A 20,623-nucleotide genomic window follows, 5' to 3' on the forward strand; every position below is an offset into this window, starting at 1 on the left:
GGTTTGGTGCTAGACTCATTGAGTGGATGGGTTTGGTGCTAGACTCATTGAGTGGATGGGTTTGGTGCTAGACTCATTGAGTGGATGGGTTTGGTGTTAGGCTCATTGATTGGATGGGTTTGGTGTTGGGTGTTAGGCTCATTGATTGGATGGGTTTGGTGTTGGGTGTTATGGTGCATTTACACAGACAGATTTATCTGACAGATCTTTGAAGCCAAAACCAGGAACAGACTATAAACAGGGATCAGGTCATAAAGGAAAGACTGGGATCTATCCTCTTTTCAAATCCATTCCTGGCTTTGGCTTCCAAAATCTGTCAGATAAATCTTTCTGTGTAAACGCACCCTTAGGCTCATTGATTGGATAGGTTTGGTGTTGGGTGTTAGGCTCATTGATTGGATGGGTTTGGTGTTGGGTGTTAGGCTCATTGATTGGATGGGTTTGGTGTTGGGTGTTAGGCTCATTGATTGGATGGGTTTGGTGTTGGGTGTTAGGCTCATTGATTGGATGGGTTTGGTGTTGGGTGTTAGGCTCATTGATTGGATGGGTTTGGTGTTGGGTGTTAGGCTCATTGATTGGATGGGTTTGGTGTTGGGTGTTAGGCTCATTGATTGGATGGGTTTGGTGTTGGGTGTTAGGCTCATTGATTGGATGGGTTTGGTGTTGGGTGTTAGACTCATTGATTGGAAGGGTTTGGTGTTGGCTGTTAGGTTTTTAGACAGGATGGGTTTGTTGTTGGGTGTAAAGTGTGGCTTTTCAGCCATGTAAGGCTCAGCATTGTGACTGACCTGCTTTTGTTACAGAGGTGACCAATGTGACCACCGCGGTGGACATCTACTCTTTTGGAATGTGCGCGCTGGAGGTGAGATAGCGGCGAAGCACGCACACAGCGTTCCCTGGCTGTGCAGACACATTATTGTACAAGGAAGATGCAGAGCTGGAGGGTTCAGTATCTCACCGAGCACTAGCCGCTCTTATATCCAGTGGTAATAGTAAGTGGAGTGTATTGTGTGCTGCCTGTAACTGTGGCCCTTTTTGTCTGCAGATGGCCGTCCTGGAGATCCAGGGCAATGGAGAGTCATCATTTGTCCCGCAGGAGGCGATAAACAATGCTATCCAGTTTCTGGAGGACCCGCTGCAGAGGGTGAGTATCCTGAAGGGTCTGTAGTTTCAGAGGTCATGGTTCTGTACAGCTGGTCATCATACTGGGCGTGGGAGGGCTTCTTGTTGACCGGAGGTACCATCTCTTTAGGTATGTGTTGTGCCCTTAGGAGCCTGTGATCTATTTTTTACATCCCTGTATGGTAGGAATTCATCCAGAAGTGTCTGGAGATGGACCCCAGTAAGCGGCCCACTGCCCGGGAGCTGCTCTTCCACCAGGCCTTGTTTGAAGTACCGTCTCTGAAGTTACTGGCGGCCCATTGTATTGTGTCTCATCAGCGTGAGTATTTAGCCCACCAGCTGCGCTTCTGCCCTCCAAGATGACTGGCGTCTCCGTTCTCTGGCTGCTCTGACGCCTTCCCTTCTCCTACAGATATGATCCCAGAAAATGCCTTAGAAGAGATGACCAAAAACCGGGACATGAGTGCCATCCTGGCCGAGATCAATCACATTGACCGGGTTGGCGTCCACATGATGTGAGTATCCGGGGACTGTGCCCCGGCGTCCACACAAGGTACATAGCACAGGATGGATGGAGCAGTAATGGCCGCCTCTCTCTCTCTCTCTCAGGTTCTCACAGTCCCCTGCTCTGGAGCTGGACAAGTTCCTAGAAGATGTCAGGTAACATGGACAGATGAGCTGGAGATAACTGAGGGGTATTGGGGAAGCTAGACTGCCTGCTACAGTAACGCTAAGACAGTCCGATGGGGGTTGTAGTAGGTCACACCACAGTAATGATGGGGGTTGTACTAGGTCACACCACAGTAATGATGGGGGTTGTACTAGGTCACACCACAGTAATGATGGGGGTTGTACTAGGTCACACCACAGTAATGATGGGGGTTGTACTAGGTCACACCACAGTAATGATGGGGGTTGTACTAGGTCACACCACAGTAATGATGGGGGTTGTACTAGGTCACACCACAGTAATGATGGGGGTTGTACTAGGTCACACCACAGTAATGATGGGGGTTGTACTAGGTCACACCACAGTAATGATGGGGGTTGTAGTAGGTCACACCACAGTAATGATGGGGGTTGTACTAGGTCACACCACAGTAATGATGGGGGTTGTACTAGGTCACACCGCAGTAATGATGGGGGTTGTACTAGGTCACACCACAGTAATGATGGGGGTTGTACTAGGTCACACCACAGTAATGATGGGGGTTGTACTAGGTCACACCACAGTAATGATGGGGGTTGTACTAGGTCACACCACAGTAATGATGGGGGTTGTACTAGGTCACACCACAGTAATGATGGGGGTTGTACTAGGTCACACCACAGTAATGATGGGGGTTGTACTAGGTCACACCGCAGTAATGATGGGGGTTGTACTAGGTCACACCACAGTAATGATGGGGGTTGTACTAGGTCACACCACAGTAATGATGGGGGTTGTACTAGGTCACACCACAGTAATGATGGGGGTTGTACTAGGTCACACCACAGTAATGATGGGGGTTGTACTAGGTCACACCGCAGTAATGATGGGGGTTGTACGAGGTCACACCACAGTAATGATGGGGGTTGTACTAGGTCACACCACAGTAATGATGGGGGTTGTACTAGGTCACACCACAGTAATGATGGGGGTTGTACTAGGTCACACCACAGTAATGATGGGGGTTGTACTAGGTCACACCACAGTAATGATGGGGGTTGTACTAGGTCACACCACAGTAATGATGGGGGTTGTACTAGGTCACACCACAGTAATGATGGGGGTTGTACTAGGTCACACCACAGTAATGATGGGGGTTGTACTAGGTCACACCACAGTCATGATGGGGGTTGTACTAGGTCACACCACAGTCATGATGGGGGTTGTACTACGTCACACCACAGTAATGATGGGGGTTGTACGAGGTCACACCACAGTAATGATGGGGGTTGTACGAGGTCACACCACAGTAATGATGGGGGTTGTACTAGGTCACACCACAGTAATGATGGGGGTTGTACTAGGTCACACCACAGTAATGATGGGGGTTGTACTAGGTCACACCACAGTAATGATGGGGGTTGTACTAGGTCACACCACAGTAATGATGGGGGTTGTACTAGGTCACACCACAGTAATGATGGGGGTTGTACTAGGTCACACCACAGTAATGATGGGGGTTGTACTAGGTCACACCACAGTCATGATGGGGGTTGTACTAGGTCACACCACAGTCATGATGGGGGTTGTACTACGTCACACCACAGTAATGATGGGGGTTGTACGAGGTCACACCACAGTAATGATGGGGGTTGTACGAGGTCACACCACAGTAATGATGGGGGTTGTACTAGGTCACACCACAGTAATGATGGGGGTTGTACTAGGTCACACCACAGTAATGATGGGGGTTGTACTAGGTCACACCACAGTAATGATGGGGGTTGTACTAGGTCACACCTTTGTTTCCTGTCCTGTAGAAATGGCATTTACCCCCTGACCGCGTTTGGAATTCCGCGACCTCAGCAGCCACAACAAGAAGTGGTCAAATCCCCGGTGGTCCCTCCCTCTGTGAAGACCCCGACTCCCGAGCCGGCTGAGCTGGAGACACGGAAGGCGAGTTGTAGGTTTTATAGAGTCCTAGGCTGGTCCTTGCCTTGACCACAGAGCTGACACTCTGGTTGTTGTGTGGTGCAGGTGGTGCAGATGCAGTGCAACATCGAGTCTGTGGAGGAAGGAGCCAAGCACCATGTAAGACGCCATCTTTAATGTCTCCCTGCTACATGTACTGAGCCGTATACTGCGAGTATATAGCACTACTGCTGTGCACCCCACTCTCCTGCACCGAGCTCCCCTTCACACATATATACGACTGCTCTTACCGATATATATATACTGCCGCCGTTACTGATATATCCTACCCTCCTCACCGATATATATATACTGCCGCCCTTACCAATATATCTTACCCTCCTCACCGATATATATCCTACCCTCCTCACCGATATATATCCTACCCTCCTCACCGATATATATCCTACCCTCCTCACCGATAGATATACTACCCTCCTCACCGATATATATACTACCCTCCTCACCGATAGATATACTACCCTCCTCACCGATAGATATACTACCCTCCTCACCGATATATATCCTACCCTCCTCACCGATAGATATACTACCCTCCTCACCGATATATATCCTACCCTCCTCACCAATATATATATACTACCCTCCTCACCGATAGATATACTACCCTCCTCACCGATATATATCCTACCCTCCTCACCGATATATATCCTACCCTCCTCACCGATAGATATACTACCCTCCTCACCGATAGATATCCTACCCTCCTCATCCGATATATCCTACCCTCCTCACCACTTATAGCCTACCCTCCTCACCGATATATATCCTACCCTCCTCACCGATATATATCCTACCCTCCTCACCGATAGATATCCTACCCTCCTCACCAATATATATATACTACCCTCCTCACCGATAGATATACTACCCTCCTCACCGATATATATCCTACCCTCCTCACCGATATATATCCTACCCTCCTCACCGATAGATATACTACCCTCCTCACCGATAGATATCCTACCCTCCTCATCCGATATATCCTACCCTCCTCACCACTTATAGCCTACCCTCCTCACCGATATATATCCTACCCTCCTCACCGATATATATCCTACCCTCCTCACCGATAGATATCCTACCCTCCTCACCGATATATCTTACCCTCCTCACCGATATATATCCTACCCTCCTCACCGATAGATATACTACCCTCCTCACCGATAGATATACTACCCTCCTCACCGATAGATATACTACCCTCCTCACCGATAGATATACTACCCTCCTCACCGATATATATACTACCCTCCTCACCGATAGATATACTACCCTCCTCACCGATAGATATCCTACCCTCCTCACCGATAGATATCCTACCCTCCTCACCGATATATCTTACCCTCCTCACCGATATATATACTACCCTCCTCACCGATATATATACTACCCTCCTCACCGATAGATATACTACCCTCCTCACCGATAGATATACTACCCTCCTCACCGATAGATATCCTACCCTCCTCATCCGATATATCCTACCCTCCTCACCACTTATAGCCTACCCTCCTCACCGATAGATATCCTACCCTCCTGACCGATATATATACTATCCTCCTCACCGATAGATATACTACCCTCCTCACGATAGATATACGACCCTCCTTACCGATAGATATACTACCCTCCTCACCGATAGATATCCTACCCTCCTCACCGATAGATATCCTACCCTCCTCACCGATATATCTTACCCTCCTCACCGATATATATACTACCCTCCTCACCGATATATATACTACCCTCCTCACCGATAGATATACTACCCTCCTCACCGATAGATATACTACCCTCCTCACCGATAGATATCCTACCCTCCTCATCCGATATATCCTACCCTCCTCACCACTTATAGCCTACCCTCCTCACCGATATATATCCTACCCTCCTCACCGATAGATATCCTACCCTCCTGACCGATACATATACTATCCTCCTCACCGATAGATATCCTACCCTCCTCATCCGATATATCCTACCCTCCTCACCACTTATAGCCTACCCTCCTCACCGATATATATCCTACCCTCCTCACCGATAGATATCCTACCCTCCTGACCGATATATATACTATCCTCCTCACCGATAGATATACTACCCTCCTCACGATAGATATACTACCCTCCTTACCGATAGATATACTACCCTCCTCACCGATATATCCTACCCTCCTCACGATAGATATACTACCCTCCTTACCGATAGATATACTACCCTCCTCACCGATATATCCTACCCTCCTCACCGATAGATATACTACCCTCCTCACCGATAGATATACTACCCTCCTCACCGATATATCCTACCCTCCTCACCGATAGATATACTACCCTCCTCACCGATATATCCTACCCTCCTCACCGATAGATATACTACCCTCCTCACCGATAGATATACTACCCTCCTCACCGATAGATATACTACCCTCCTCATCCGATATAGCCTACCCTCCTCACCATTATAGCCTACCCTCCTCACCGATATATACTAGCCTCCTCACCACTATATAATACTCATCCCTAAGCATAGAAAACAAGGGTGATTTCTCGTCCTTCTTGTAGGTGACGTTATTACTGAAGCTAGAAGATAAGCTTAACCGACACTTAAGCTGTGACGTATTACCGAGTAAGTATCCGGGACGGTACGGAGACCTCATGTACAGCCTCTGATGTGTCCCTTAAACTTTGACCTGTTTCTCTCTGTAGATGAGAACATCCCGGACCTGGCTGTGGAGCTGGTGCAGCTGGGCTTTGTTAGTGAGGTGAGACCCCCGTGTAGGCGGATGAGAGCTGTGGCCACTGTGTAGGCGGATGAGAGCTGTGTGCTGTGGCCTCTGTGTAGGTGGATGAGAGCTGTGGCCCCCGTGTAGGTGGATGAGAGCTGTGGCCCCTGGTTAGGTGGATGAGAGCTGTGGCCCCCGTGTAGGTGGATCCGAGCTGTTGCCCCCGTGTAGGTGGATCCGAGCTGTGGCCCCCGTGTAGGTGGATCCGAGCTGTGGCCCCCGTGTAGGTGGATCTGAGCTGTGGCCCCCGTGTAGGTGGATCCGAGCTCTGGCCTCCGTGTAGGTGGATCCCAGCTCCGTGTAGGTGGATCCCAGCTCTGGCCCCCGTGTAGGTGGATCCCAGCTCTGGCCCCCGTGTAGGTGGATCCCAGCTCTGGCCCCCGTGTAGGTGGATCCCAGCTCTGGCCCCCGTGTAGGTGGATCCCAGCTCTGGCCTCCGTGTAGGTGGATCCCAGCTCTGGCCCCCGTGTAGGTGGATCCCAGCTCTGGCCTCCGTGTAGGTGGATACCAGCTCTGGCCTCCGTGTAGGTGGATACCAGCTCTGGCCCCCGTGTAGGTGGATCCCAGCTCTGGCCTCCGTGTAGGTGGATACCAGCTCTGGCCTCCGTGTAGGTGGATCCCAGCTCTGGCCCCCGTGTAGGTGGATCCCAGCTCTGGCCTCCGTGTAGGTGGATACCAGCTCTGGCCTCCGTGTAGGTGGATCCCAGCTCTGGCCCCCGTGTAGGTGGATCCCAGCTCTGGCCCCCGTGTAGGTGGATCCCAGCTCTGGCCCCCGTGTAGGTGGATCCCAGCTCCGTGTAGGTGGATCCCAGCTCTGGCCCCCGTGTAGGTGGATACCAGCTCTGGCCCCCGTGTAGGTGGATCCCAGCTCTGGCCCCCGTGTAGGTGGATCCCAGCTCTGGCCTCTGTGTAGGTGGATCCCAGCTCTGGCCTCTGTGTAGGTGGATCCCAGCTCTGGCCTCTGTGTAGCTGGATCCCAGCTCTGGCCTCTGTGTAGGTGGATCCCAGCTCTGGCCTCTGTGTAGGTGGATCCCAGCTCTGGCCTCTGTGTAGGTGGATCCCAGCTCTGGCCCCCGTGTAGGTGGATCCCAGCTCTGGCCCCCGTGTAGGTGGATCCCAGCTCTGGCCCCCGTGTAGGTGGATCCCAGCTCTGGCCTCTGTGTAGGTGGATCCCAGCTCTGGCCCCCGTGTAGGTGGATACCAGCTCGTGCCCCCGTGTAGGTGGATCCCAGCTCTGGCCCCCGTGTAGGTGGATCCCAGCTCCGTGTAGGTGGATCCCAGCTCTGGCCCCCGTGTAGGTGGATACCAGCTCTGGCCCCCGTGTAGGTGGATCCCAGCTCTGGCCCCCGTGTAGGTGGATCCCAGCTCTGGCCTCTGTGTAGGTGGATCCCAGCTCTGGCCTCTGTGTAGGTGGATCCCAGCTCTGGCCTCCGTGTAGGTGGATCCCAGCTCTGGCCCCCGTGTAGGTGGATACCAGCTCGTGCCCCCGTGTAGGTGGATCCCAGCTCTGGCCCCCGTGTAGGTGGATCCCAGCTCTGGCCCCGTGTAGGTGGATCCCAGCTCTGGCCCCCGTGTAGGTGGATCCCAGCTCTGGCCCCCGTGTAGGTGGATCCCAGCTCTGGCCTCCGTGTAGTTGGATCCCAGCTCCGTGTAGGTGGATACCAGCTCTGGCCCCCGTGTAGGTGGATACCAGCTCTGGCCCCCGTGTAGGTGGATCCCAGCTCTGGCCTCTGTGTAGGTGGATCCCAGCTCTGGCCTCTGTGTAGGTGGATCCCAGCTCTGGCCCCCGTGTAGGTGGATCCCAGCTCTGGCCCCCGTGTAGGTGGATCCCAGCTCTGGCCCCCGTGTAGGTGGATCCCAGCTCTGGCCCCCGTGTAGAAGGGTCAGGACTGATCCATGTGCAAGTCCTGTTCCTAATCTTCTCTTTCTATTTCAGGCCGACCAGAACCGACTCACCTGTTTACTTGAAGAAGCTTTCAATAAGTTCTACTTTGCTCGGAATGGAAACATGATGGCCGTTACAGTGTCGTCATAGCAATTAGTAGTAGGCTGGACCGATACCCATACTGCTCTGCAGGCGGACGTCCATTCTCCTCTGTCTACATGTATACCGTGCAGGACGCAGGAAGATACCTCACCCAGCTCATCCATGATAAGGAACACACTATGGAGATGTCTTGGCTATAGTCCAATTACTGTCTTGGGCGACCACAGAAGTCACAGTGATTGCCGACTCTGCTCTATACTGGCTGGACGCAACGGGCAATGGTGGAGTGAAAGCAGATTTAAAGCCAACGTGGCCAGAAACAAACGTTCACATCAGAGTTTGAGCAAGTTTAGGACAATTTTGGCAGATACGGTCTCCTGTTGGGACCCAGTGGTTGATAGTTGTGTGACTACGGTATCGGGACTTTCCTATCTGGAGGCAGGGGTTGGTAGTAGCATGTCTGCGGTCTCTGACCTGTCCTATGTGGGTGCAGAGGTTGGTAGTAGCATGTCTGCTGTCTCTGACCTGTCCTATGTGGGTGCAGAGGTTGGTAGTAGCATGTCTGCTGTCTCTGACCTGTCCTATGTGGGTGCAGAGGTGGGTAGTAGCATGTCTGCTGTCTCTGACCTGTCCTATGTGGGCGCAGAGCTGGGTAGTAGCATGTCTGCTGTCTCTGACCTGTCCTATGTGGGCGCAGAGGTTGGTAGTAGCATGTCTGCTGTCTCTGACCTGTCCTATGTGGGTGCAGAGGTTGGTAGTAGCATGTCTGCTGTCTCTGACCTGTCCTATGTGAACACAGAGGTTGGTAGTAGCATGTCTGCTGTCTCTGACCTATCCTATGTGGGTGCAGAGCTGGGTAGTAGCATGTCTGCTGTCTCTGACCTGTCCTATGTGGGTGCAGAGGTTGGTAGTAGTATGTCTGCGGTCTCAGGCCTGTCCTATGTGGGTGCAGAGGTTGGTAGTAGCATGTCTGCTGTCTCTGACCTGTCCTATGTGGGTGCAGAGGTGGGTAGTAGCATGTCTGCTGTCTCTGACCTGTCCTATGTGGGCGCAGAGGTTGGTAGTAGCATGTCTGCGGTCTCTGACCTGTCCTATGTGGGTGCAGAGGTGGGTAGTAGTATGTCTGCGGTCTCAGGCCTATCCTATGTGGGTGCAGAGGTTGGTAGTAGCATGTCTGCGGTCTCAGGCCTGTCCTATGTGGGTGCAGAGGTTGGTAGTAGTATGTCTGCTGTCTCTGACCTGTCCTATGTGGGTGCAGAGGTGGATAGTAGCATGTCTGCGGTCTCAGGCCTATCCTGTCGGGGTTTAGAGGTTGGTAGTAGGATGTCTACAGTCTCTGGCCTGTCGTGTCTGGTCGCAGGGGTCTCTAGTAGTGGGCCCGCAGTCTTTGGAATGACCTGGCCCTATAACGTTGCTCTGCACACGGTTTACACGGCAGTAATGGCCTGTTAGTCATGACGGGGAACCCTTATGGATTTTGGGTAAGGGAGCAGGTTGGAGTTGTATGAGTAAGCTATGAATCTTTGGGTCAGTGAGGACGCCATCTTGGGCTCCATTTGGGGGGGTTATCCACACTCTGCTGTCTTTTATCTGGGTGATGGGACAATCATATCGCTATATCGAGGGAAGCATTGCACAGTGTACGATGTTAGGGGGACCGTGGCTTCCTGCCTTGTCAAGCTTTGCATCCAGCCCCTGAGTAGCAGTCACTGGATGACGCCTCCTAGTGTTCACGGTATAGCTTTCCTGTGTAGTGTTTACAGCCATGACTGGTTCAGTGTTGTGCGGGAGGTTGGGGGGACCCCATTGTGATGTGGCTTTGGGGCTCAGCAGCTTTGTGCTGTGTATCTGGCTGAGGCCTTGGTATCAGAAGATGCAACCAGTCTTGTGATTTGAGGAGGTCGGAAGTGTTAGTGACGGTTCCATGCTATGGTTACGGTGTTTGGAGGCCTGTATCAGGATGACTGTAGGTTGTGACAGCTGTCACGTGTATGTATTGCTTCCGTGCTGGATCCTAGATTAGCCATGCTGTGAGGGGGAGACAGCGCTCTATAGCTTTGCACACTATGAACCTAACTCGGATTTCTTTGTGATGTCATTTTTATTTGTAACTAATAACTTTTTATTTTTTTTTTCCTGTAAATAAACTTGAAGTTTGTTGTATTTAACTGTTTTGTTTTGTAAAGACAGAAGGGAAAATGGTGGACAGAGGGAGGATGGCGGTCTCTGCTACCTGACAGAGACGGGGGAGGATGGCGGTCTCTGCTACCTGACAGAGACGGGGGTAGGATGGCGGTCTCTGCTACCTGACAGACGGGGGAGGATGGCGGTGACTGCTACCTGACAGACGGGGGAGGATGGCGGTCTCTGCTACCTGACAGAGACGGGGGAGGATGGCGGTCTCTGCTACCTGACAGAGGGAGGAGGATGGCGGTCTCTGCTACCTGACAGAGACGGGGGAGGATGGCGGTCTCTGCTACCTGACAGAGACGGGGGAGGATGGCGGTCTCTGCTACCTGACAGACGGGGGAGGATGGCGGTCTCTGCTACCTGACAGACGGGGGAGGATGGCGGTGACTGCTACCTGACAGACGGGGGAGGATGGCGGTGACTGCTACCTGACAGACGGGGGAGGATGGCGGTCTCTGCTACCTGACAGACGGGGGAGGATGGCGGTCTCTGCTACCTGACAGACGGGCGAGGATGGCGATCTCTGCTACCTGACAGACGGGGGAGGATGGCGGTAACTGCTACCTGACAGAGACGGGGGAGGATGGCGGTGACTGCTACCTGACAGACGGGGGAGGATGGCGGTCTCTGCTACCTGACAGACGGGCGAGGATGGCGATCTCTGCTACCTGACAGACGGGGGAGGATGGCGGTCTCTGCTACCTGACAGACGGGGGAGGATGGCGGTAACTGCTACCTGACAGACGGGGGAGGATGGCGGTGACTGCTACCTGACAGAGACGGGGGAGGATGGCGGTCTCTGCTACCTGACAGACGGGGGAGGATGGCGGTCTCTGCTACCTGACAGACGGGGGAGGATGGCGGTAACTGCTACCTGACAGACGGGGGAGGATGGCGGTGACTGCTACCTGACGGGGGAGGATGGCGGTCTCTGCTACCTGACAGAGACGGGGGAGGATAGCGGTCTCTGCTACCTGACAGAGACGGGGGGAGGATGGCGGTCTCTGCTACCTGACAGACTGGCGAGGATGGCGATCTCTGCTACCTGACAGAGACGGGGGAGGATGGCGGTCTCTGCTACCTGACAGAGACAGGGGAGGATGGCGGTCTCTGCTACCTGACAGACGGGCGAGGATGGCGATCTCTGCTACCTGACAGACGGGGGAGGATGGCGGTCGCTGCTACCTGACAGAGACGGGGGAGGATGGTGGTCTCTGCTACCTGACAGACGGGCGAGGATGGCGGTCGCTGCTACCTGACAGACTGGGGAGGATGGCGGTCGCTGCTACCTGACAGACTGGGGAGGATGGCGGTAACTGCTACCTGACAGACGGGCGAGGATGGCGATCTCTGCTACCTGACAGACGGGGGAGGATGGCGGTCTCTGCTACCTGACAGAGACGGGGGGAGGATGGCGGTCTCTGCTACCTGACAGACTGGGGAGAATGGCGGTAACTGCTACCTGACAGACGGGCGAGGATGGCGGTAACTGCTACCTGACAGACGGGCGAGGATGGCGATCTCTGCTACCTGACAGACGGGGGAGGATGGCGGTAACTGCTACCTGACAGACGGGCGAGGATGGCGATCTCTGCTACCTGACAGACTGGGGAGGATGGCGGTCTCTGCTACCTGACAGACGGGGGAGGATGGCGGTGACTGCTACCTGACAGACGGGGGAGGATGGCGGTGACTGCTACCTGACAGACGGGGGAGGATGGCGGTGACTGCTACCTGACAGACGGGGGAGGATGGCGGTGACTGCTACCTGACAGACGGGGGAGGATGGCGGTCTCTGCTACCTGACAGACGGGGGAGGATGGCGGTTATTGCTACCTGACAGACGGGGGGAGGATGGCGGTGACTGCTACCTGACAGAGGGAGGATGGCGGTCTCTGCTACCTGACAGACTGGGGAGGATGGCGGTAACTGCTACCTAACAGAGACGGGGGAGGATGGCGGTGACTGCTACCTGACAGACGGGGGAGGATGGCGGTCACTGATACCTGACAGACGAGGGAGGATGGCGGTCTCTGCTACCTAACAGAGACGGGGGAGGATGGCGGTGACTGCTACCTGACAGACGGGGGGAGGATGGCGGTGACTGCTACCTGACAGAGACGGGGGAGGATGGCGGTCTCTGCTACCTGACAGACGGGGGAGGATGGCGGTGACTGCTACCTGACAGACGGGGGAGGATGGCGGTGACTGCTACCTGACAGACGAGGGAGGATGGCGGTCACTGATACCTGACAGACGAGGGAGGATGGCGGTCTCTGCTACCTGACAGACGGGGGAGGATGGCGGTCTCTGCTACCTGACAGACGGGGGAGGATGGCGGTCTCTGCTACCTGACAGACGGGGGAGGATGGCGGTGACTGCTACCTGACAGACGGGGGAGGATGGCGGTCACTGATACCTGACAGACGGGGGGAGGATGGCGGTGACTGCTACCTGACAGAGGGAGGAGGATGGCGGTGACTGCTACCTGACAGAGGGAGGATGGCGGTGACTGCTACCTGACAGAGGGAGGATGGCGGTGACTGCTACCTGACAGAGGGAGGATGGCGGTGACTGCTACCTGACAGAGGGAGGATGGCGGTGACTGCTACCTGACAGAGGGAGGATGGCGGTGACTGCTACATGACAGACGGGGGGAGGATGGTGGTGACTGCTACCTGACAGAGGGAGGATGGCGGTGACTGCTACATGACAGACTGGGGAGGATGGCGGTCACTGCTACCTGACAGACGAGGGAGGATGGCGGTGACTGCTACCTGACAGACGGGGGAGGATGGCGGTGACTGCTACCTGACAGACTGGGGAGGATGGCGGTGACTGCTACCTGACAGACGAGGGAGGATGGCGGTGACTGCTACCTGACAGACGGGGGAGGATGGCGGTGACTGCTACCTGACAGACGGGGGAGGATGGCGGTGACTGCTACCTAACAGAGACGGGGGAGGATGGCGGTGACTGCTACCTGACAGAGACGGGGGAGGATGGCGGTCTCTGCTACCTGACAGACGGGGGAGGATGGCGGTCTCTGCTACCTGACAAACGGGGGAGGATGGCGGTGACTGCTACCTGACAGACGGGGGAGGATGGCGGTCTCTGCTACCTGACAGACGGGGGAAGATGGCGGTGACTGCTACCTGACAGACGGGGGAGGATGGCGGTGACTGCTACCTGACAGACGGGGGAGGATGGCGGTCTCTGCTACCTGACAGACGGGGGAGGATGGCGGTCTCTGCTACCTGACAGACGGGGGAGGATGGCGGTCTCTGCTACCTGACAGACGGGGGAGGATGGCGGTCTCTGCTACCTGACAGACGGGGGTGGATGGTGGTGATGATTACCAGACAAAGGTGGATGGAGGAGGATGGCCGTGACTACTACTGGACAGAACTGGGGGGGATGGAATTGCTGTGACAACTACCAGAGAGAATCGAGGGCGGTAACAACTGCCTGTAATGCAGCCAGACGAGACTCACCAGCGACAGTGCTGTCCTGTTCGCTCTTCTGGTGTGCTCCATGCTGGTCCTGGGGCTGCCTGGAGAAGTCTTCCGGCGTATTCTTCCTCCTGCTGCAATGACACCTCTGGCCACTAGCATGGGCAGATGAGTGAACCTGGAGCATGCTGGAGTCGATCCGAACCCGAACAATCGGTATTTGATTAGCGGGGGCTGCTGGAGTTGGATAAAGCCCTAAGGCTATGTGGAAATCATGGATATTGTCATTGGCTGTATACCTGTTTTCCAGACAACCTTAGAGCTTTATCCAAGTCCAGCAGCCCCAGCTAATCAAATGCCGAACGTTCGGGTTCGGATGGACTCGAACCCAAACCCGGTTCGCTCATCTCTACTCTTGATTTATAGAGACTGCTACTGCTCTCAGCCAATCAAGAGCAGCCTGCATCTATTTAAACTAGCTCCAACAGCCCCTTCCTGTCTGAGCATTGTTGTTTTTAGCATGCCAAGTGAGGGTATTTGGTGTATTTACCCGTCCCTATTCTTCAGATTATGCTTTCTGTCTGACCCTCTTCTATTGCCAACTTGGATTGCTTGACCTGCCTCTGAAGCCACTTGTCTGATAATGATGATCGTCTCATCTGTGGTACTGCGCTGACTCTTCATGCGGACAACCACGCTTGCTGACCACTTAAACTCTGCCTGTTCGTCGGTGCCTTGCAACAACCTGGAACGGGATACAGGGTGAGGACCTAGATGGCAATTAGAGACTCTGGTGTGGTCCAATGCCCCAAACCAGTTGAGTTGCACAGCGGGTCCACACTCGCTGCTGGACAGAGGCGAGGCAGGGTGGTGGTGACAACTGCTGAACAGAGGTTGGGGCAGATGGTTGTGACTTAAATGTGGGCTCATCAGGTTTTCCTCATATGTTCATCAATTTGATGGACTTTTTTAGTCTTGTAATTTAAAACTGACTCTGTGACTGAGGCTCCACCAGGAACATCTAACAAGCCTGTTGCATTGACCTATGTAGAGACCCAAAGAAGAGATCAGTGCTCTAACCAGTAAGTATTGAGGGGCTGCATATATATTGTTAATGAAGTCTATGCAGTCCTCGCTTTTTTTTATTTTTTTAATTCTCAATTTTATTCATTTTCTATTTTATAAAACAAACAAGCGAGGGCTACAACGCAACCTTCACAAGGAGGCGCAGGCCCGTAAATCAAACATGCAGTTACAAAGGAACCAAAGAAACCGGTGAACAGACATGTGACAACAAAACTCAGAGCGTCCGCCGCTCCCAGTGGGCGGTGGTGTCGGCAGCTACTTAAAAATAAGGGAGTGAGCTAACGCTCAATCAGAGAGAATCCTAAGGGAAAAAGCGGGGGGGAGAGAGGGCAAAAAGGAGAGAGAAGAGGGAGGGAAGGAAAAAGGGAAAGGCAAGCAGGTCCCCGAATCAGAGGGGGAGGATGGGGGGTGGGGGGGTGAAGGAAAGAAGGGGGGAGGAGAGAGCAGTCCCTCACTGCGCCATGAGATTTCGGAATTCAGCCGATTCAGTGAATTGATCCCAATAAAACCAGGTCTTGTAAAACTGAGTCGCGGCCATACAGATGTGCCGTGAGGTCTTCCATTCGTTTGATCTCTTCCACTTTATGTACCCACATAGAAGTGGTGGGGGGGTCCGCTTGGCGCCAGAGAGCCGGAATGCAGGCCCGGGCCGCATTGATCAGGTGTCGGAGTATGGAGCGACGGTAGGACTTGAGGGAGATCTCCGACAGGTGTAGGAGAAAGAACGATGGAGAAACGGGGAGCTGACGGTCGGTGAAGGTGGAGGTAATGCGCCACACTTCCTTCCAAAAAGGCACCACCCTAGGACAGCTCCAGAAAATATGTAAAAGGGAGCCCTCTCCACCACAGTTTCTCCAACACAGGGGAGATACGTCCGGGAAGATCCTATGCAGCCGGGTGGGAACCCGATACCATCTGGAGAGAAGCTTATAACCTGCCTCTTGGAGACGAGAGGAGATGGACGATGAGTGCGTACAGGTGAGGACCCGTTCAACCTGTGCTGCTGTGAAAGTGGTATTGAGGTCTTCCTCCCATGCGGTGAGGTATGGGGGTGGTGGTTGTTCTGGTGGAGAGCCCAACATGGCGTATATGAGAGAAAGGGTGTGGCGTAGAGGGTCGGAGCCCAAGCAGAGAGACTCGAACTGAGTAAGTGGTCGCGTAAAACATGAGGGGTTAGGGAGAGAACGGAGGAAGTGGTGAAGCTGGAGTGACCTCCAGAACCCTAGGGGTAAAGGATCAGCCAGGTCATGGAGCGCAGAGATGGATAGCCAAGTCTGACCCATAAGGAAGGAGGAAGCACGGAAGTTGCCCGCTCGGAGCCAAGTACGGAAGACCGGGTCCTCAACGCTAGTCGGGAAAGAGGGGTTCCCAATAACGGGGAACAGAGGAGAGGGATGTGGGGCCAAGAAGCCCGAGGACAGGTGTTTCTGGCAGACTTTCAGGGTAGGGGCGATGGTAGGATGTGAGCCTACTAGACTGGAGGCACCAGGAAGCCACGGGGCCGCCAACAGAGAGAGAGGAGACAGCGTCATTTCTAGGCTCACCCATGCTTTCGTGGGTGCATGGCGGTGCCAGTCAACCACTCGAGAAAGGTGGGCCGCAACGTAATAGTGGTAGAGGTTGGGAAGTCCAAGTCCCCCCTTTGATTTAGGCCGATTTAAGACCAGCTTTGCCAGTCTAGGCTGCTTATGTGCCCAGATGAACCTAGTGAGTATGGACGAGAGTTGCCGAAAGTAGGACAAGGGCACCGCCACTGGCAGGGCCTGGAAAAGGTATAATAGGCGAGGCAAAACGTTCATCTTGAAGATCGAACAGCGCCCGAACCATGTGAAGGTGCCCTTGTGCCACCTCAGCAAATCCGACTCAATGCGCCGAAGCATAGGTGGGAAGTTTACTTTGAAGATGTCAGAGGCCGACGGCGTCAGGTGGATCCCTAGGTACGTGAGAGATGATCGCGCCCAGCGGAAGGGGAAAGATGACTCTAAGGCGGAAACCCCGGAAGCGGGAAGGGAGAGGTTAAGCGCCTCGGATTTTTGCAGATTGATCTTATAATGGGATAGAGTCTGGTACCGTGAAAGTTCTGAGAGGAGATTGGGAAGGGACACAGAAGGCTGTGTGAGGAAAAAGAGAAGATCATCCGCATACGCCGCTACTTTGTGTACCCTCGAACCCACACATATTCCAGAGATGTCTGTATTGTTCCTGACGTGACGAAGAAAAGGTTCCAATGTCAGGACGAAGATGAGAGGGGAGAGAGGGCAACCCTGCCGCGTGCCATTTGAAATAGAAAACGAAGCTGAGAGAAGGCCGTTGACCGAGACCTGGGTCGGTGGGGTGAGAGTATAAAGAGCTGATCCACTCCATCATATGCGGGCCGAGGCCGATATGCCGGAGGGTGGAAAAGAGGAAGGGCCAGCTGACTCGGTCAAAGGCCTTCTCCGCGTCAGTAGATAATAGCATGGAAGGCAGGGGTGAGGAGCGGGCATAATGAATGATGTTTATTGCCCTAGTAGTGTTATCTCTGGCCTCTCTCATGGGCATGAAACCAACCTGATCTGGGTGTATAATGGGTTGAAGGAGGGGAGTCAGGCGGGCCGCGAGGATTTTGGAAAAGAACTTGAGGTCCAAGTTTAGGAGGGAGATAGGCCGATAGTTTTGGCAGTGGGAGGGGTCTTTACCCTCTTTGGGGATTACAGAAATGTGGGCACGAAGAGAGTCAGCAGGCAAAATGGAACCGGTGGAGATGGAGTTGTATGCGGCCAGGAAGTGATCTTTTAAGAGGGGGCCTAAGCACTTATAGTAGGACAGGGTGAGACCGTCTGGACCAGGGGCCTTTCCTGAAGGGGAGGTCTTAAGAGCCCATTCCCATTCCGCGGCTGTGATGGGGGTTTCAATGGAGGAGATGCTGTCTTCAGGCAGGGGGGGAAGGCCAGAGTCCCGAAGGTATGCGGATATTGAAGAGTTAAGTGTCTCAAGATCAGCACGCGATTGGGTGGGAGCGAGGCCGTATAAGTTCACGTAGTATGCGCGGAAGGCCTCGGCAATTTGGGGAGGTAAGGATATTTTAGGGCCGGAAGCCGAGGACACCTGAGGGATAAAGGATCGAGCTCTTTGCGACCGCAAGGCCCGGGCTAGAGTCTTGCCTGGCTTGTTGCCGAACTCAAAATAGTGACGACGACAGCGCGCCAGTGAGGCCTTTGCGTTCGCAAAGGTCAGGTCCCGCAGCTTGCCCCGTAAAGTGGCGAGTTCCACCCCAGCATCTGCGGCAAGCGACCTTTTATGTTGTTTATCAAGGTCCCCGATTTTGGATAACAGGGCCTTTATCTTGGCAGAACGGTCCTTCTTAAGGCGGGTGGCTAACTTAATAAACGTGCCCCGAATAAAGCACTTATGGGCCTCCCAAACCATCAGGGGAGGGGAGTCTGCAGTGGTGTTGGTGGCAAAATAGTTGGTCAGATCTGTGCGGATGTTAGTTAGGATCCCGGGATCCCTAAGTAGGGTATCGTTAAGTCGCCAACGCCATGTTCGGGGTTGAGGTGGGGTGAGAGCCAGAGAGAGAGAGATCCATGCGTGATCGGAAAAGGAGATGGGGTCAATAGTGGTAGCTGTCACGTATTCGAGGTGGGTGTGAGAAAGAAAAAAATAATCAATACGCGAGTAGAGGTTGTGGGGATTGGAGAAGAAGGTGTAGTCCCTATCTCGGGGATGATGAAGCCTCCACACGTCCATCAGTTGGTATGAATGTAGGGTTTGTTTAGTGTGGCGAAGGGACGAAAAAGAGAGTGAGGAGCGGCCTGAGGAGGAATCTAGGGTTGGGTCGACTGCCATGTTTAAGTCGCCACCGAGAACCACCATCCCTTCCAGAAAATCGTCAACTCCGGCGAGACAGCGTTCTAAGAAGGCTGGCTGGCCTGAGTTGGGGAGATAGACCGTGCCAAAAGTGCATAACGTACCTGCCAGTTTACCTTTCACGAAGAGGAATCTCCCCTCCGGATCCGACACCTGATCAATAAGTTCCCATGGGGCGGTGCGGGAGAATAAGATGGATACCCCTTTTGTTTTGGAGTCAGGCGAGCAACTATGGAAGACATCAGGGAAGTTGCGGTCCGACAATTTCTGCACTTGGTCCGCACGAAAGTGCGTTTCTTGGACGAATGCCACCGAGGCTCGTTTGGCCCATAGAAGGCGCAGCAGGGACGAGCGTTTCTCCGGGATGTTCAGGCCCTGTGCATTGAGAGAAACACACAGAACCGAGGACATGGCTCAGTGAGGAACAGCCTGAGAGGGGGTAGAACGAAGAGGAAAGAGAGAGAAAGGGAGGGAGATGGGAGAGGGAAGGGAGGGGAGTGAAGAAGGGATAGCAAGAAGGGGGGGGGAGCAGAGACAGAAGAGCAGGGACCTGCACGAAAGGGGGAAGAGAAAACAGCTACGGGTGTCAAAGACCCAAACACTAGGTTTGGCGGGAGCCGATACGGTCACCAGCCAGAAACCTGTGGAGAGAACTTGCGAGGAACGTGGAGGAGCAGGCTAGGTGGGGGAGCCCGGGCAAGACGCTCCAGAAAAGAGAAACGGGGTAACTTAGGGATCTAGTCTACAACCAGTTGGTATGGCAAATTCAAGGGTTCAGGGGGGAGATAGAGGAGGAGGCCGGGAGACCCCAGGAGAGTGCCAGGGAGTGCGAAGGGGGAAGGAAGGGTATGGATACAGATACACCCCAGAGAGGGTACACACACATATGAGCGGTTCCGGCTCGGGGTTTGCGCGTGCCTGGACACCGACCCACCCACTGAAGGCGGAGGAAAGTCTCTACATCATCGGCGTGTCCTGTGGAAGAGCAACAGGTATCCAGGGGTCATAGTACCAGGGAGGGGAAAGGGGAGGGGTAGAGCCAAGGGGGGTGGGTCGGGGAGGGGGAAAAGGTTGGGGGGAGGACAGCTTAAGGAGGGGACCGGAGAAGGAGGGAAAAGGGAAGATGCGTGGACGGAAGGAAAGAAGGGGAGGAGGGAGGAGCGGGGGGTGGGGGCGAGGGGGGGTGGGGGCGAGGGGGGGCGGAGGGGGGGAGGGTACAGCAGCACACATATAGTCATCATGCATTGGGATACGATGGTACCCTGTACATAAAGGGGGTGATATCCATAGCACTGTGCATCATAATGTTGTCATCGTCCCTGTAGTACAAAAGTCTTTGGCATCCCGTGCGTGGCCCTCACACAGTGTAGGTCAGGGTGACAGCATACCCCGAGCCGCGCAAAATGCGGGGGGACCTAACCATGGGGCTAGGAGGAGGGGGGAGGGAGGGTCGTGAGTAGATCCCCAGCTGAGATGTGGGGAGGTGAGGAGGAGGGCGGATGTGGAGG

The 20,623-nt window shown here is 54.1% G+C and overlaps 1 protein-coding gene across 2 annotated transcripts in view; it reads left to right on the top strand.

The window, feature by feature from the left end:
* The window catches only part of NRBP1 (nuclear receptor binding protein 1), a 78,171-nt gene extending 67,470 nt beyond the window's left edge, over positions 1-10,701 (top strand). For both annotated transcript variants that reach the window (XM_069973306.1, XM_069973307.1), the window contains 10 exons: positions 804-862; positions 1,046-1,144; positions 1,309-1,441; positions 1,535-1,637; positions 1,732-1,782; positions 3,592-3,727; positions 3,809-3,862; positions 6,331-6,394; positions 6,475-6,530; positions 8,488-10,701. In XM_069973306.1, the coding sequence (XP_069829407.1) occupies positions 804-862; positions 1,046-1,144; positions 1,309-1,441; positions 1,535-1,637; positions 1,732-1,782; positions 3,592-3,727; positions 3,809-3,862; positions 6,331-6,394; positions 6,475-6,530; positions 8,488-8,586 (854 nt within the window). In that variant the 3' untranslated portion in view covers positions 8,587-10,701. The remainder of the gene's footprint in view (positions 1-803; positions 863-1,045; positions 1,145-1,308; positions 1,442-1,534; positions 1,638-1,731; positions 1,783-3,591; positions 3,728-3,808; positions 3,863-6,330; positions 6,395-6,474; positions 6,531-8,487) is intronic.
* Positions 10,702-20,623: the final 9,922 nt, after the last annotated feature.

The sequence above is a fragment of the Dendropsophus ebraccatus genome, chromosome 6 (genome assembly GCF_027789765.1).
Source record: "Dendropsophus ebraccatus isolate aDenEbr1 chromosome 6, aDenEbr1.pat, whole genome shotgun sequence".
NCBI lineage: Eukaryota > Metazoa > Chordata > Amphibia > Anura > Hylidae > Dendropsophus > Dendropsophus ebraccatus.